The sequence below is a fragment of the Coregonus clupeaformis genome, chromosome 6, assembly GCF_020615455.1.
Source record: "Coregonus clupeaformis isolate EN_2021a chromosome 6, ASM2061545v1, whole genome shotgun sequence".
Lineage (NCBI taxonomy): Eukaryota > Metazoa > Chordata > Actinopteri > Salmoniformes > Salmonidae > Coregonus > Coregonus clupeaformis.
The window spans coordinates 14,479,894-14,496,330 of NC_059197.1; the positions used below are offsets into that span (position 1 = coordinate 14,479,894).

A 16,437-nucleotide genomic window follows, 5' to 3' on the forward strand; every position below is an offset into this window, starting at 1 on the left:
ATGATTTGGCCCTGGAGACCAGACACACATCCAGGAGATTGATGGTGGAAATGAATCGACGTATAGAGCTCATTTTCTTCCTCTCTCCCCTCAGTCTCTGAGCAGCCCTACCTTTCATCTCCTCCAACTCAGTAATGAATTATGCATGAGGCGTGTTTGAGCTGCCTCCGCCAGAAGCCAACTCCCACTTTACCCAGGTGTAGATGAGGTTAATAGTCACACTTGCGTCTGAAGAGGTAGATTATAAGGAGGAGAGGTGCCGGAGCCCGGCTCAACCCCCATCCCTCTCCCTGTGCTCATCTGGGCTGAATGCATACTAGGACGCCCCCCTCTTTTAATCTACTCCCCTCCAGGAGTCCTGAATATAATCAGGCTGAATATCCCATCCTGTGAGTGTGAGTGGTGGTGAGCTAAGGCCCCTGGCCGACTCCTCTCTGCCCAGCAAGAGGCTTAGCGGCTGGGGCCAGGGCCAGGCAGGGAACAGCCAGGCCGGAAATGAAGTGGGCATGAAACACCACACTGTGTCCTGAAGCCTTTTACAATCACACCCACCGTGTGGGGAGCCTGCCAGTTACCTAATGGATCCGCTGACTTTTTTAGCAACTGGTTATATATGAAGTTGTTTTGGAGAGGGTGAACTTGCCTCTGCACTAAAGTTGGATCTACCAGAGGATCATCTGAGTATGGATTTCACATTTGCCTGACATTATATAAAATACCAATAGATAAAATGAGGATATTCTGGTGTAAAATGACAGAGTCTAACATGTAAAAAGAAAGCATCTATTTTGCTCTATCTGCTGTGCATTACCTTAGTGCAATTAGCTGCTTTGGGCTCCAGGTCGTTGAGTGTGACCAGCTCCCGGAGCAAGCTGCTCTCCTGGTAGCCTCCCTTCACTCCCCGCAGCTTGAAGTAGGCCTGGGGCTTGAAGAGGATGAGCCGCAGGTTGATGGCGAAGCCCGCCATGTCGATGGCAAAGGGCCGGTGAGGGTCGAACACAGTCTTCCAGCCGTACACCTTCCCTGCTGCGTTGACCTTGGGCGACTCGTAGCGCAGGCCGCCAACGAAGGCCACGGGCCATACAGATACCTTCCTTGTTGACCTCATCTGGATAGAGAGGAAGAGAGGACAGAGAGAGTTACGCATCTTTGCGCTGTTTGTATTTCTAATGAACAGGATCAGTGTGTCAGTGTCTATACGAGATGTGCCAACAAGGCAAGATACATTATAGTTTTCATTGCAAACAATTATATAAATAGAGCCAGACAAGCTGAAAGCGACAGTTGCATGTATCACAGGAGCCATGCAGGCCCACCGTGATGGACCCAGCCCAAGAAGAGCAAACATGGACAGAACTAAGTGGGTTTGAGGACCAGGGCCATTATACAGAGTGGATGAGAGCAGGTTGGTTGAGGAGATGCTTGAAAGGTGCCTGGACTCTTCCGTTCCTCAGAGGCTCAGGTTTGTTCTTTAATCTTCCAGCATCAAACGATCTCCCGGCCGCCAGCTCTTTGTCGACTGTATTTCTGCACCACTGGCAGCGAGAGAGAGCTGCCCAAATAATGAAAGGAAGTGTTCTAATGAGGATGGGTGAACTGTAGAGTCATTTATACACACTCAATGCAGTAGAAATAATAGTGGTGCTGGTGTACTGTTGTGGAAGTGCTTTTTAAATGAGGTGTGTAGCAGAGAGAGGTGTGTGGTGGGTGGGACAACACTGTGGAAACAGGTCTCTGTGTGTCCCAATATTCTAGCCGTATCTGATGATTACCCATCAGCCCAAGGGATCAGAGCGGAGTTGTGTGTCTGTGTGAACAGGATGGAGATGGCCAGGGTTTATGAGTGAAGTTTGGAAACACATCTGGGCCACCGAGACCAGGACTCTGCCAGGCTAGCCACCCAGATAACATTTCACATGATAGTGTGTTAGGGATGACATCACCTTCTCCCAAGGGTCACATGTGATTTATGTTAATTAGAAAACAGACTTTTATCACAAGTTTAGATCATGCATCTTTCCAATGAGTGAAATAGCTGTTTTCCTCAAGGGTTTGGTTCTGGAATGAAACTGTCTCAAACATCGTCAGGGGGGTTGCCCCTCTCCCTCCATGCTACAATGTGAAAATTAATGTTTCCAAGGCTGCCACTAACGGGAATCAGTGCTAAAACAGCACCCAGTCTCTCCTCAGTTTAGAGCTGAGCTGGTGGAAATGCCATGAAGTGCTGCCCCATTTTTGTGGATTTGAAGTGTTTCCTTTTTTTTCTCTCTCTGTGTGTGTGTGTGTGTGTGTGTGTGTGTGTAAGCTATGTTTCTTTTATTGGGGCGAGGCAAGTGATGGGGGAGGCCCACAGAGACAGCTTGCCTATGTTCTTGAAGTCCGAGCACAACAAAGGAAACTAATCCCAAACTTTAAAGGGAGACGGGAGACATCCGGGTGTATTAATCAATCTGGAGCACAGGAGAGGGTGAGGAGAGTCTCTAAAGTGAGTTTTACATTTACATTTTAGTCATTTAGCAGACGCTCTTATCCAGAGCGACTTACAGTTAGTGAATACATATTTTATATATTTTTTATTTTCTGGCCCCCGTGGGAATCGAACCCACAACCCTGGCGTTGCAAACGCCATGCTCTATCAACTGAGCTACATCCCTGCCGGCCATTCCCTCCCCTACCCTGGACGACGCTGGGCCAATTGTGCGCCGCCCATGAGTATCCCGGTCGCGGCCGGCTGCGACAGAGCCTGGATTCGAACCAGGATCTCTAGTGGCACAGTTAGCACTGTGATGCAGTGCCTTAGACCACTGCGCCACTCAGAAATAGGCTGATACTGCTATCGGGTGATTTATACTGCTATTGGTTGATTATCTGTCTTTAATACATGGAATTGATGGCTTAATCCATAGAGAACACAGTAGAAAATGATTAGTTCAACTCCTAAACGGTGGCCCATTTTCATCAATACAATGATGCCTAAGCCAGAAGCAAATATCAAATACTTATTTTATGATCTAAAAAGGTATTCAACTGAGGTGATATATTCTATTCTAAGTGATCTGGTTGACATTGTTGAATGTGGATGCTGATAGAGAAGGATAGATATGATTAAAATAGAGGCAGGCGCTGCTGGTAAATATTCCTTGTGGCTTTGGAAAGGCAACATAAGCATTTTTTTACAAAAGCTTAATAATGAATGCACCCATTTTAGTCATTTAGCAGATGCTCTTATCCAGAGCGACTTACAGGAGCAATTAGGGTTAAGTGCCTTGCTCAAGGGTACATCGACAGATTTTTCACCTAGTCGGCTCGGGGATTAGAACCAGCGACCTTTCGGTTACTGGCACAACGCTCTTAACCACTAAGCTACCTGCCGCCCTGAGTGGCTAGCCTGGCAGAGTCCTGGTCTCGGTGGCCCAGATGTGTTTCCAATCACCCCTTTACAGTGATTTTCTAAAACTATGGCAGATGCATATTTCATCAGCTATTTTAATTTTCACAATTTACAGCAGAGTCTCTGCCCATGTCTCTCGACATGGAATGTTTCCCCATGGTTTGGTTTACTCTGGGTGAGAGCATCTGCTTAATGTAATGTAATGGAGCAATACCAGAAGGTTAGGTTGGCCATTACAGTTCCTTGCTGTACATATTTTATTCAGCTGTTGTATTTGTAACCCGTGTATCCACATCGAATTCATGCCATGTCTGGGCAAGAGTTCATGACATTATGAATTAGTTAATTTGTAAAAAAATTCATATTTCAAATGCCAGGTCAAGCTGAACAAGCTGGCATCTTTCCAGTCAGGTTAATTCATGTCCAGATCACAACAACATACAATCTCTTGGATGGATGTCTACTTTAAACCCCTTCACATGTAGCTGTTTTCTGCCTCATCTCCATAACCATCACCTCCATGACTTACACCTGTTAGCGGGTCTATGAGAATGGTCTGATATTTACTGCTCTGTCAGTTGGGTCGGAGTGGTTTCTCACTGAGTGGTTTCTCTTAAGTGATGGAAGGCTTCTAGGGATAGGGAGAGCACTCTGCCTGATTTCCAGGGAAAGGTAATGACAGGCCCATCGATACAGAGCGCATCATTTACAACCTGCCCCGTTCACACTAGCAAGACCTGAGGCTAATGCCCCAGGGCCCAACAGCACCCATTCAAGCCAGGCAAATGTGTCTTGAGTTAAAATGGATGGCCTGGGGCACTAATTACCAAGTTCAAACTTATCCTCGGACCACTGTTGTTGGTAATGGGAATCAAAATGCTTCAAGCAATAACCACAATCTATTACTACTAGGAGTAGGAGTAGCCACCATTCGATGTACTAAAATTGTTCCAAATTAAAATAAATGTAATTAATTCTTAAATTATGTGCTGTGAACTCCCCACTACTATTGTGATCAGTGTTACTAAAGTGAATCTAGTGGACCAGACGTGGCCATGAGATGCCAGTGCGCCCCAGGCCTGGACTGACCTCCTCAAACAGCTCCAGGCTATAGGTGTTGTCATCATCAGCGAAGTAGACAATGCCTGCCTGGCTGCTGTTGGAGTTGAAGGTCTCTCTGAGCCAGCGCAGTGCCAGGTTCCTCTGCATGGTGCCCCGGGGTATCCTGGGGTCCCGCGTGTCCCCACGCAGCTTATAGTTCCTGGGAGTCTCCACGTTCAGGTGGGTGTAGTTGAGGCCTGTTTCCCGGAGCATGCGTGTGACCAGTGGGGTCCTCCTCTGAGAGTCCTCCACCAGGATCCAGTGCAGGTTGGACACATGGAGGAAGGTGTTGGCCAGCCGCGTCAGCTCTGCCTTCTGGACCGGGCGGCTGTAGGTGGGGGTGATGATGTGGATGGTGGGCAGCACGTCGGACCATGGCGGCGGCCGCGTGTACACGTACTCCGTCCTCACCACCTCCACTATGTCCTTATCAGAGGAGCAGTACTCCTTAGAGTCGCTGGCCTGGCCTGCCTCCCGCCGCCCTCCGTCGGCTCCGTCATCTGCAGGGGAACAGGAAGACATGTAAGGCATTAGCACGCCCCAGGGCGGGGTTTCCCGCTGTATAATCTCAAGTGACACAATCCAAGAGGCAAGTACCTGCGAGTCGGTGTCGATGGACTGCAAGCCTCTCTGGTATGATAAAGATATCTTTTACTAGGTGGTGACAGGCTGTAAAGAGTGAAAGCAGGCAGCGTGAGGTGAGTGGACAACATGGCTACAGTATGGTTAGGGCAGCGGCTCCCCTGGCTGCCCCTACTCATTCAGCTGGAACAGCCGTGGCAGGGACAGGGTCTATTCCAGTAGTGGAGCTCTGATTACGTGGCCCCTATAGCCCTCTATGATGGATAGAATATCATTATTGGATCATTAAGGTAGTTAATTTCTCCCCACATTGTTCCATAGTTAATGGCAAACTTTATCAGTGCTCTGTTAGAGAGGAGGTTCTCACTTCAGACATAAAAATGATATTTCTGCATCACACAGCAGATTAACACAATCTCGTGATGGCCAGATGTTCTGCGGTGGCTGCCAGAAAGCATTCTTTGAAGGATTCAGTTGATTTGTGGAAACCTGCCTATTTTACATCCTACATTTCACCTTGATGGCAAATGGAAGGAGGCAAAGAACGCTATTGATTTACTGTCACCTTAAAGGCCCAGTGAAGTCAAATTTTAATTTTCCTGTGTTTTATATATATTTCCACACTGAGGTTGGAATAATGCTGTAAAATTGTGAAAACGATGACAATGCTGTTTTAGTATAAGAGCTGTTTGAAAAGACCGCCTGAAATTTCAGCCTGTTTTGGTGTGAAGGAGTTTTGGCCTGCCTGGTGACATCACTAGGTGGTGTAAATTAAAAGGCCAATAAGAAAGAGAGTTTCAAACCTCTCTGTCAATAACATCTAGTTTTCAGGTTACATATCCCTCCCATTAGGCTCGTCCAATTAGGCCCCTCACTCAGACCACTCCCAGACAGTCCTAGCAAAATCCTTGATTGAGAAATTGCTATTTTTTACCATTTTAATTGAAAAAGCTAACAGTAAGGTACTTAATTGTTACCCAGAAAGGATTTGATATTGAGATAAAAACAGCTGCATTGGGCCTTTTTAATATGGTTCTGTTCACCAGACAGAGTACTGTACTTGACATATCACACATTGGTTTATTATGGTCACTTGGGGTCACAATGTGAGTGTGAGATAAAGTCTCAGGCTTGTGTACAGTATGTGGGAGCCACATAAGCACATTGACACAGAATATTCAATAAAGCCTGCCTGGAAGCCATCAGGGAGCACATATTATTATTTCAGATACTGATTAAAGGGCATTAGAAATTAATCTAGTCTCCTTTTTGATTTGAAAAGTCTGCTACAGTTTAACTGCTAAAAAGATTAGCTGAATGACTGCTGAAGACCATATGCTGAGTGTAAATTAGCTTTACTCCAACCACAAGCTGCGGATGGTGGCTGTGCGAATCAAAGGACACTTACCAAGAAGTGGATAGCCTTAACAGACAATTGACCTATATTACAATATGATGAAGCAGACCCTGTGGAAGGCATGTGTTGGACTGTATGTACTGTACCATGATGTTCTGTGACTGGGCATGTGACTGAATTGGAATTGGCTATTGAATAGTCCTACACCATGCAACAGAGGACTTATGACAAAGCGGAGGATTGAGTATGTACCCTTGCGGATGGCGAGCAGCGGAGCGATTGCGCTTTGGTGCCAAACGGTGATGAGCAGAGTCCACGGTAACACTATCAACACGATGGCAAGAATGTCTCTTCTCTTCGGCATCTCCAGGATTGGTTTTATGTCTCTTCATTACCTGCCAGGAGAGAGGAGGAGCGACAAACATGTCAACAAGGGCCACTAGCTAAATTATCCACTCTGCATTTTATTTCAAGATGTGGTGGCTTGGCTGAGAGAACCACTAACTTATTTTACCATGAGGAAGGTGACAGTCTTTTAGCACAGTGACATAATACCATGTAAATTCTGTTTATCTTCCCGGCGTATAAATACTCAATTTATACACATGCTGTCAGGCAAAAGGCTTAATTTCCTAAGTGTGAATGCATCTGACACAACATAAGCCCCATAAAAGCCTTCCACTGATAAAGAAATGGGTCAAGAAGAGTTTTAAGCAGTTTTATTCTGCCTCAGTGGAGAGTAGGCAGAGGGAAGTCCTCAGTGGAAATTGCCATTGTTGTGCTGCCTGAGTATCTAGAACTGTATACAGCAGTGGAGGCTGCTGAGGGGAGGACGGCTCATAATAATGGCTGGAATGGAATAAATGGAATGGCATCAAACACATGAAAACCATGTGATTGATGTATTTGATACCGTTCCACTTATTCCGCCGCTCCAGCCATTACCACGAGCCCATCCTCTCCAATGAAGGCGCCACCAGACTCCTGTGGCGGGCACTATCTGGAACAAATCATTTCAATTATTTTTGCATATGCACATTTCATTGCTTTGGAATATCAGTGATTGATTAGACTGATGGATCAATGTGTTTCTGCTGTGGAAGGAATCCATGCTGTGAGACTAATATGGTATCTTGCACTCATTAAAGCCTGTCATAAACAGACCTATGGCCATATTACAACAATGGCTGTAATGTATTGTGCTAAACATGTTGATGATTATGGTAAATGACTATGATTCCTCACCCACGGTTAGAACTGGATCATGGCACCATCAGAGGTGCAGCTGGAGGAGCCGGGGCCGCACAGCAGCAGCACGTGGAGTAGAGTGGTGTGATCGTCCACGACATCTCAGCCAGCCATGCCTCCTCCTCACACAGCCAGGAAACACCACCCGGAGACCTGGATGGAAGACAACCGGCCATGGCTTAGTCACCGCATGATGACATCAGTCAGTCACGTTACAGGAAGACATGACATCAGTCACATTAGGGTGCCATTCAGACCAACTCTAGGCTTCAATAACTGTACTCAAGTATCTGACAAGGTTGCCTATCAAATCTAATCAAATGTTATTTGTCACATGCGCCGAATACTTACTTAGAAGCCTGTAACCAACAATGCAGTTCAAGAAATAGAGTTAAGAAAATATTTATTAAATAAACTTTTTTTTTTTTTAGTAACACAATAAAATAACAATAACGAGGCTATATACGGGGGGTACCGGTACCGAGTCAATGTGCAGGGGTACAGGTTAGTCGAGGTAATTTGTACATGTAGGTAGGAGTAAAGTGACTATGCATACAGTGCTATGAAAAAGTATTTGCCCCCTTTCTAATTTTCTCTACTTTTGCATATTTGTGATACTGAAGTTTTCAAGCATGAACTGCTCGTTTCAAGTCCTGCCACAACATCTCAATTGGGATTAGGTCTGGACTTTGACTTGGCCATTCCAAAACTTCAAATTTGTTGCTTTTTAGCAATTTTCATGTAGACTTGATTGTGTGTTTTGAATCATTGTCTTGCTGCATGACCCAGCTGCGCTTCAGCTTCAGCTCACAGACGGATGGTCTGACATTCTCCTGTAGAATTCTCTGATACAGAGCAGAATTCATGGTTCCTTCTATTAAGGCAAGTCGTCCAGGTCCTGAGGCAGCAAAGCATCCCCAAACCATCACACCACCACCACCATGCTTGACCTTTGGTATGATGTTCTTACTGTGGAATGCAGAGTTTGGTTTTTGCCAGGCATTACTGGAACTATGTCGTCCAAAAAGTTATACTTTTGAATCATCTGTCCATAGAACATTCTTCCAAGAGTCTTGATGATCATCCAGGTGCTTTTTGGCAAACTTGAGTTCATGCTTGAAAACCCACACGTAACTGAGTTAAAGCAGTTCTGCATGGAAGAGTGGGCCAGAATTCCTCCACAGCGACGTGAGATACTGATCAACAACTACAGGAAGCATTTGGTTGGAGTCATTGCAGCTAATGGTGGCACAACCAGTTATTGAGTGTAAGGGGGCAATTACTTTTTCAAACAGGGGAATTGGGTGTTGCATAACTTTGTTTATGAAATAAATGAAATAAATATGTAATTGTTGTGTTATAAACTGGCCAATAAAAAGAAAAGATTAAGATGGGCAGTCTGAGATATGGTTTTTTCTTTGCAACTCTGCCTAGGTCAGCATCCCGGAGTCGCCTCTTCACTGTTGATGTTGAGACTGGTGGTAGCAAGAATTTTGTATAATAATTTAAATTGAAAAATTCTACGTTTTGCGTATCAGTTCATAAACACTATGCCATGGTATCGGTACATCAATCTCTTCCCAACTATTTTGCAATCTATATGGGACGGCTGACAATCCTTTGGTCCTTAAATGAAACTGGTATACTTTTTTATTTATCACAATTTTCTTTAACCAATTATGTTCTTTAATGCAGGGCCGACAGACAAGTTCCTTACTTTTTCCCCCTTCCACTTTCCTCTTCCATTTAGCTGCATGTGCGACATAACTCCACCAGTCCTACCTATGATATAATTTACAAAGATAACTTTTTTCAACATTTTTTCAAAAAATAATGTTTTTTTTATCAATTAGTATATTTGAGTTTAACCACAATATTTGTTGCTTTATTTGATCTGTCGTTTCTGGAGGATTCAATTGAAATTGCAACCAACTTTCTATTAGAAATAGTGATATTTGGGAGATGATTTCCTTTTCAAATAACTGAAAGTGAGAGGTTGTAATCTGAATAAAGGGAAAAAGGCCATTCTTGAACATGGGGTGAGACAATCTTACTAATTTGCTAGAGAACCAGTTCGGATTTAAGTATAACTTTTGTTTGACTGAATATTTTAGTGATAGGTCTAATGTTTTAATATTTAATAATTTCTGTCCTCCGAATTCATATTCATTATATAAATAGGCCCGTTTAATTTTGTCTGGCTTGCCGTTCCAAATAAAATTGAATATATTTTTTCCATATAATTTAAAAAACTGTTTGCTAGGAGTAGGCAAGACCATATGCAAATAGGTAAACTGGGATAATACTAAAGAGTTAATCAGGGTGATTTTTCCACAAATAGACAGGTATTTACCTTTCCATGGTAGCAAGATCTTATCTATTTTTGCTAACTTTCTATTAAAATGTATTGGAGTGAGATCATTTATTTCATTTGGGATATGTATTCTGAGTATATCCACATCACCATCAGACCATTTTATTGATAAACTACATAGTAATGTACCATTTTTATTTTTTAGTGATCCAATACGTAATATAGTACATTTATCATAATTGGGTTGTAATCCAGAGAGGTTACAAAATGTATCTAGATCCTCTATGAGGCTGTGGAGGGATTTAAAAGAAAACATGAATCATCAGGGTCCTTAGCTTAGTGATGAGCTTTGTGGGCACTATGGTGTTGAATGCCTATCAATCTACCTCGGCTGCATGTGCATCCACAATGTAATATCCCTGTCTCAACCATCACAGAACTACTGTTCAAGAGCAGGAGCAGCAGAGGACTACAGTACAGAACTCCAATCAGGACTAACGTCATTCCCCACTGGGCAAAAACTGATTGAATCAACTTTGTTTCCATGTCATTTCAACCCAAAAAGTGTATGTGATGACGTTGAATCAACATGGAAAATTTATTGGATTTGCAAAAAGTCATCAACATAAGGGCATTTTACCTAAATCCAATGACACAGTGACATTTTTTGTTGATTTCATGTTGAATTCAGGTTACTTGACAACTCAACCAAATGTAAATCAAAACTAGACGTTGAACTGAACTCTGTGCCTATTGGGTTCTGTTTACAGTAGGAATCTGTGGCAGTGACAGGTTGTTTCCATACTGGGAGAAAAGCGTACAGCCATGTCACTTGCTAAGAGTCTGGTGCTGTGGATGGAGAATGGTGATATGAAACAATTAGCATCCTATCTCATCCAAAATCATAGGAATGAATGAATGAATGCCACAGAACGCTAAACTGAGCCACGTTTTCTGTGTAGGCTGCAGCTCAAATATTGTTCGGCTGCAGATGCGACTGGGTGTATATTTTTAGACGCTTTGTGATGAAAGATCAAATGAACTGCAAAGATGTTTTTTGTTGTTGTTCAGAGCGAACAGCAGGGGCCCAGTCTTATTGAGGCATAGTATAAATGCAAATGGCCTCTGACCCGGTAATTTGGTAGGGAGGGTATATGCTTGATGTGCACAAGATTTCACAACAATCTCTCCTTACAATGACCCAGCTCATCTAATTTACAGACATGTCACAAATTGAAGAATGTCTTCTGAGAATTCAGACCAATCAAATGGAAGGATGACAACCAGGAACACTATTTTGAATGGACGACTGGAAGTGCAACAGATGGATAATACTTCACTGTATTGACAAAAATAACCATGCTTGCTGCTATTGTCACTGCATCCATGCTCACAAAACACAGTGATGTAGGGTATATGTATCTCAATGGGAGTGCTGCATGAACACCTTCCATTTCCTCAGCTCGACACAACCAAGACATTGTACAGCACAACAACCTGTCAACATTTCAGTCCGTCAAAGAGAACTAGAAAACAGATGCATCCTGACAGCCTTCAGCTTCTCTCTACAGTGTTATGTTATAAATCTTAATTGAATAGGATGAACAAGCTACGGTCTTAATCATCAAGAAATCATTAGAAAAACTCAATACCAGGTAGACTAAATAGTAGTCCCAGCTCAATACCAGGTAGACTAAATAGTAGTCCCAGCTCAATACCAGGTAGACTAAATAGTAGTCCCAGCTCAATACCAGGTAGACTAAATAGTAGTCCCAGCTCAATACCAGGTAGACTAAATAGTAGTCCCCCCCATGGTGAACAGTGGGATCGGCACTGCTTAACAAATGTGTGAAGATTAAGGTAAACAAATGTGTATTTGACCTGGAGACTGCTACAATCAATGTCAGACAGTGGGGCTCGACAGCGTTTCATGTCAACCGTCTAACTAGGCGTGAAGGGAGGAATGGATGGAGTACCTGCTACTGGTCCTCTGTAGCTCAATTGGTAGAGCATGGCGCTTGTAACGCCAGGGTAGTGGGTTCGATGCCTGGGACCACCCATACGTAAAAATGTATGCACACATGACTGTAAGTCGCTTTGGATAAAAGCATCTGCTAAATGGCATATTATTATTATTATTATTATTATTATTATTACATGTTAGTAATGCTGCACTGATTGGGAGGTACTGAACTACATAGCCTTTGACCCCACCCCTGATGACTGCAACAACAGGAAATGGGAGAGGAGCACAACAGAAAACAAATATTTCCATATTTTGTACCTACAGTGGGTGAGAATAAGGGAGGTGAGGTACAAAAGTACCATTTGAGGGTAGTCAAATTCAATTTTAGGATAGGATATAGGGATTCACATTGAGGTGAAATAATTCAAACTCTACATGAGTCTTACATCTTGTTATGTTCTTTCACCCCTTTTCCATGTCTCCGGTCTATATGAGAGTGTGTCACAATATACCACAAGACTATTATTATTATACATCAGACTGTTAAACAGTCACCACTAGCCGGCCTCTGGCCAGTACCCTGCCTTGAACCTATGTGTTGTGATAATTGCATTGTTTGCTCTATAAGCTGTTAATTCATATGCCTTGCGACCGTGATATCTAGGCCTAAAGGCAGAGACAATAAGAAGACACAGTGGCAAAATCAATTCAACCACACCTTTGTTTAATCACAAAACCGGATAGCGACCTGTGTCCAGTGAAGTCCACAAAGCATATTGCATGTACAGTAAGACAGTTACATGACCTACAGCATGGTCAAGCAAGGTAATGTTTCCGACATTTCCGGACCACTAAACAACTGTTGATTTAGAACCAGAGAGAGTTACCGCAAGTCGCAAAGAAAACAGGAGAAGCCTCCACTATTCCAGCACAATTTCAACTTCAACATTTCAACATCATCAAATGCCCTCTGCTTAGTCTCATACAGTGACAATTTAAAGATGCCAAAAACAATTTAGTTCAACCAACGTAAGCTACAGTGCATTCGGAAAGTATACAAACCTCTTCCCCTTTTCCACATTTTGTTACGTTACAGCCTTATTCTAAAATTTATGAAAATCTTTCTACACACAATACCCCATAATGACAAAGTGAAAACCGGTTTTTAGATTTTTTAAAAACATTTATTAAAAATAGAAAACAGATACATAATTTACATAAGTATTCAGACCCTTTGCTATGAGACTCGAAATTGAGCTCAGGTGCATCCTGTTTCCATTGATCATCCTTGAGATGTTTCTACAACTTGAGAAATTCAATTGATTGGACATGATTTGGGAAGGCACACACCTGTCTATATAAGGTCCCACAGTTGACAACGCATGTCAGAGCAAAAACCAAGCCATGAGGTCAAAGGAATTGTCCATAGAGCTCCAAGACAGGATTGTGTCGAGGTACAAATCTGGGGAAGGGTACCAAAACATTTCTGCAGCATTGAAGGTCCCCAAGAACACAGTGGCCTCCTTCATTCTTAAATGAAAGAAGTTTGGAACCACTAAGACTCTTCCTAGAGCTGGCTGGACTCTCAGACCACGAGAAACAAGATTCTCTGGTCTGATGAAACCAAGATTGAACTCTTTGGTCTGAATGCCAAGCGTCACGTCTGGAGGAAACCTGGCACCATCCCTACGGTGAAGCATGGTGGTGGCACCATCATGCTGTGGGGATGTTTTTCAGCGGCAGGGACTGGGAGACTAGTCAGGATCGAGGGAAAGATGAACGGAGCAAAGTACAGAGAGATCTTTGATGAAAACCTGCTCCAGAGCACTCAGGACCTCAGACTGGGGCGAAGGTTCACCTTCCAACAGGACAATGACCCTCAGCACACATCCAAGACAATGCAGGAGTTGCTTCGGGACAAGTCTCTGAATGTCCTTGAGAGTCCCAGCCAGAGCCCGGACTTGAACCCGATCGAACATCTCTGGAGAGACCTGAAAATAGCTGTACAGAAACGCTCCCCATCCAACCTGACAGAGCTTGAGTGGATCTGCAGAGAAGAATGGGAGAAACTCCCCAAATACAGGTGTGCCTCGCTTGTAGCGTCATACCCAGGAAGACTCGCTCCTGTAATTGCTGCCAAAGGTGCTTCAACAAAGTACTGAGTAAAGGGTCTGAATACTTATGTAAATGTGTTATTTCAGATTTGTATTTGTAATAAATTAGCAAACCTGTTTTTGCTTTGTCATTATGAGGTATTGTGTGTAGATTGATGAGGGAAAAAACAATCTAATCAATTTTAGAATAAGGCTGTAACGTAACAAAATGTGGAAAAAGTCAATGGGTCTGAATACTTTCCGAAGGCACTGTATGCCTCGTCACAATTCTATCTCGGAGAGCTACAGACAGTTCCTTTGACTTCATGGTATAGTTTCTGCTACGACATGCACTGTCAACTGTGGAACCTTATATAGACAGGTGTGTTTTTTTCTAAATCATGTCCAAACAATTGAATTGGCCACAGGTGGACTCTAATCAAGTTGTAGTGACATCTCAAGGATGATCAAAGGAAATTGGATGCACTGGAGCTCAATTTGGAGTGTCCTAGCAAAGGGGTGTGAATACTTATGAGATATTTCTGTATTTCATTTTCAATAAATGTGCAACAATTTCCCCAAATTATGTTTTCACTTTGTCATAATCGGGTATTGTGTGTAGACGGGTGAGAAAATCAATTTTGAATTCAGACTGTAAGACAACAAAATGTGGAATAAGTCAAGGGGTATAAATGCTTTCTGAAGTCACTGTATCATATAATGTATAATCATGTCAGAGGATGTTGATATAGGATGTTGAGGATGATGATATTTCAGTAAAAAAAGAAAAATTGACATTTGCAAAAATGTCTAATAACCAGTTTTTGCTTTGTCAATATGGGTTATTGTGTGTAGATTGATGAGGGGAAAAAACTATTTAATCCATTTTAGAATAAGGCTGTAACTCAAGAAAAAGTGGAAAAAGTGAAGGGGTCTCAATACTTTCCAAATAAACTGTAAATATGATGTGGCTGTCCATGGTTCTGATTTCTGTGTGTGTAAGTTTGTGCGTGCGCGTTCATGCAAGTAGAAAAACATGTTGACTCACCCTACTTGTAGAGAAACGCCAATACCATCCTCCCTTTCATGTTGACGAAACGGTCTATCACTATGTTATTCAGTACACACTTTTATTTTTTGTTGTCCTAGGCTACCTGGCTGAAATGCTTGCTCGCTAGCCTAACTTCCATTCATGGGCAACGTTAGCTAACAGTAGCCTTCTAGGCCTACATCTAGCTACATATTGAACTTCCATCCTCTCAGGCTAGGGGCACAACAATGTATGAATTAATGGTTGGATCAGAATCGCCGTTATAATCATTGGCCAGTACAAATAATTAATTAAACCACAAGTCCAAATCCCTATCTCCATCCATGGCTAATTTAGGAAAGGGGCAATTTTAGCTAGCTGGCTAGCTAGTCACCGGAGGACAACAACACAAACAGATGCAACAATTCAAGTTTTTCTGTCAATGACGTATGCTCTCAATGGGATTTGATATGAGTGATAACAAATCCAAACTGGCTTCCCTTGACACTTTTTTTTGGTGCGCCAGGACCATTCACAGTTGAGCTCGAGACCAAGCGGCTATACTTCCGTTTTGAGCACGTCACTTGTTGCGGTGCTGCTGTGCTGTGGTGTTTGCTGCTACTTGGCTACCTGCCAAACTGTATGGCTGTTACTTTTTTTTTTACCGTTTAATCAATTTAACACATTTTACCAACGTCGTAGTTATTATTTTATTATTTTTTTCCTCGCTCGACTTTTTTCATTCAACATTTTCACCCCGGACGCTTTATCTGGACATGGTTTTACAGGACCTCCACCAGCCGAAGCTAAGTAGTAACATTAACACTATGCCATCTAATTGCAGTCGCTGTACTCATAATGGTGAGGATAGCCGTGCTGCAAGCCCAGCTTCAGATGCAATCGTTAGGCAAGGTTAATTTAAGTGTAGGAAAGGATGAAACAGTGTCTGTGCCACCAGTAAGTACAGATAGTAGTATAAATCCCCTCGCACAGTCCCCGCAGCCGGACAACTTTCTCAAGGCTTCTGGAAAGAAATGCTGATGGCATGCTCAACCGGTGTCGCTCATTCAGACAGAAACGTTCAACCGGTTCTCCCCATTAAGCAACGAGTCGGAGTCAGAGGCCGAGCCTTCTCAGGTCTCTCCTCCACCTGTTACGGGGTCTGAGCCACCGAAGCCTCCCACCATTAGTTTGGACAAATTGAAAACCCTAGACATTGGCGACTCCATTACCCTTAAAAAGAATCATCCAGCTATCATACACTGTTTACAAGGGGGCAGGTCTACCGACGTAAAGGCTAATCTGAAGATGGTGATGGCTAAGGCAAAAACTGGCAAGTGTAGAGAGTATAGGGA

The 16,437-nt window shown here is 43.1% G+C and overlaps 1 protein-coding gene and 1 pseudogene across 2 annotated transcripts in view; one reads left to right on the forward strand and one right to left on the reverse strand.

The window, feature by feature from the left end:
* LOC121568114 overlaps positions 1 to 8,064 on the forward strand; it is a 35,198-nt pseudogene extending 27,134 nt beyond the window's left edge.
* LOC121567764 (galactosylgalactosylxylosylprotein 3-beta-glucuronosyltransferase 1) overlaps positions 1 to 16,437 on the reverse strand; it is a 104,356-nt gene that overhangs the window by 1,424 nt on the left and 86,495 nt on the right. Inside the window, exons 3-7 of one of the 2 annotated variants that reach the window (XM_041878022.2) lie at positions 7,677 to 7,832; positions 6,684 to 6,826; positions 5,090 to 5,161; positions 4,481 to 4,992; positions 812 to 1,108 (exon numbers count right to left, since the gene is read on the reverse strand). In XM_041878022.2, the coding sequence (XP_041733956.1) occupies positions 812 to 1,108; positions 4,481 to 4,992; positions 5,090 to 5,161; positions 6,684 to 6,795 (993 nt within the window). In that variant the 5' untranslated portion in view covers positions 6,796 to 6,826; positions 7,677 to 7,832. The remainder of the gene's footprint in view (positions 1 to 811; positions 1,109 to 4,480; positions 4,993 to 5,089; positions 5,162 to 6,683; positions 6,827 to 7,676; positions 7,833 to 16,437) is intronic. The other variant, XM_041878023.2, reaches the window with a different exon arrangement.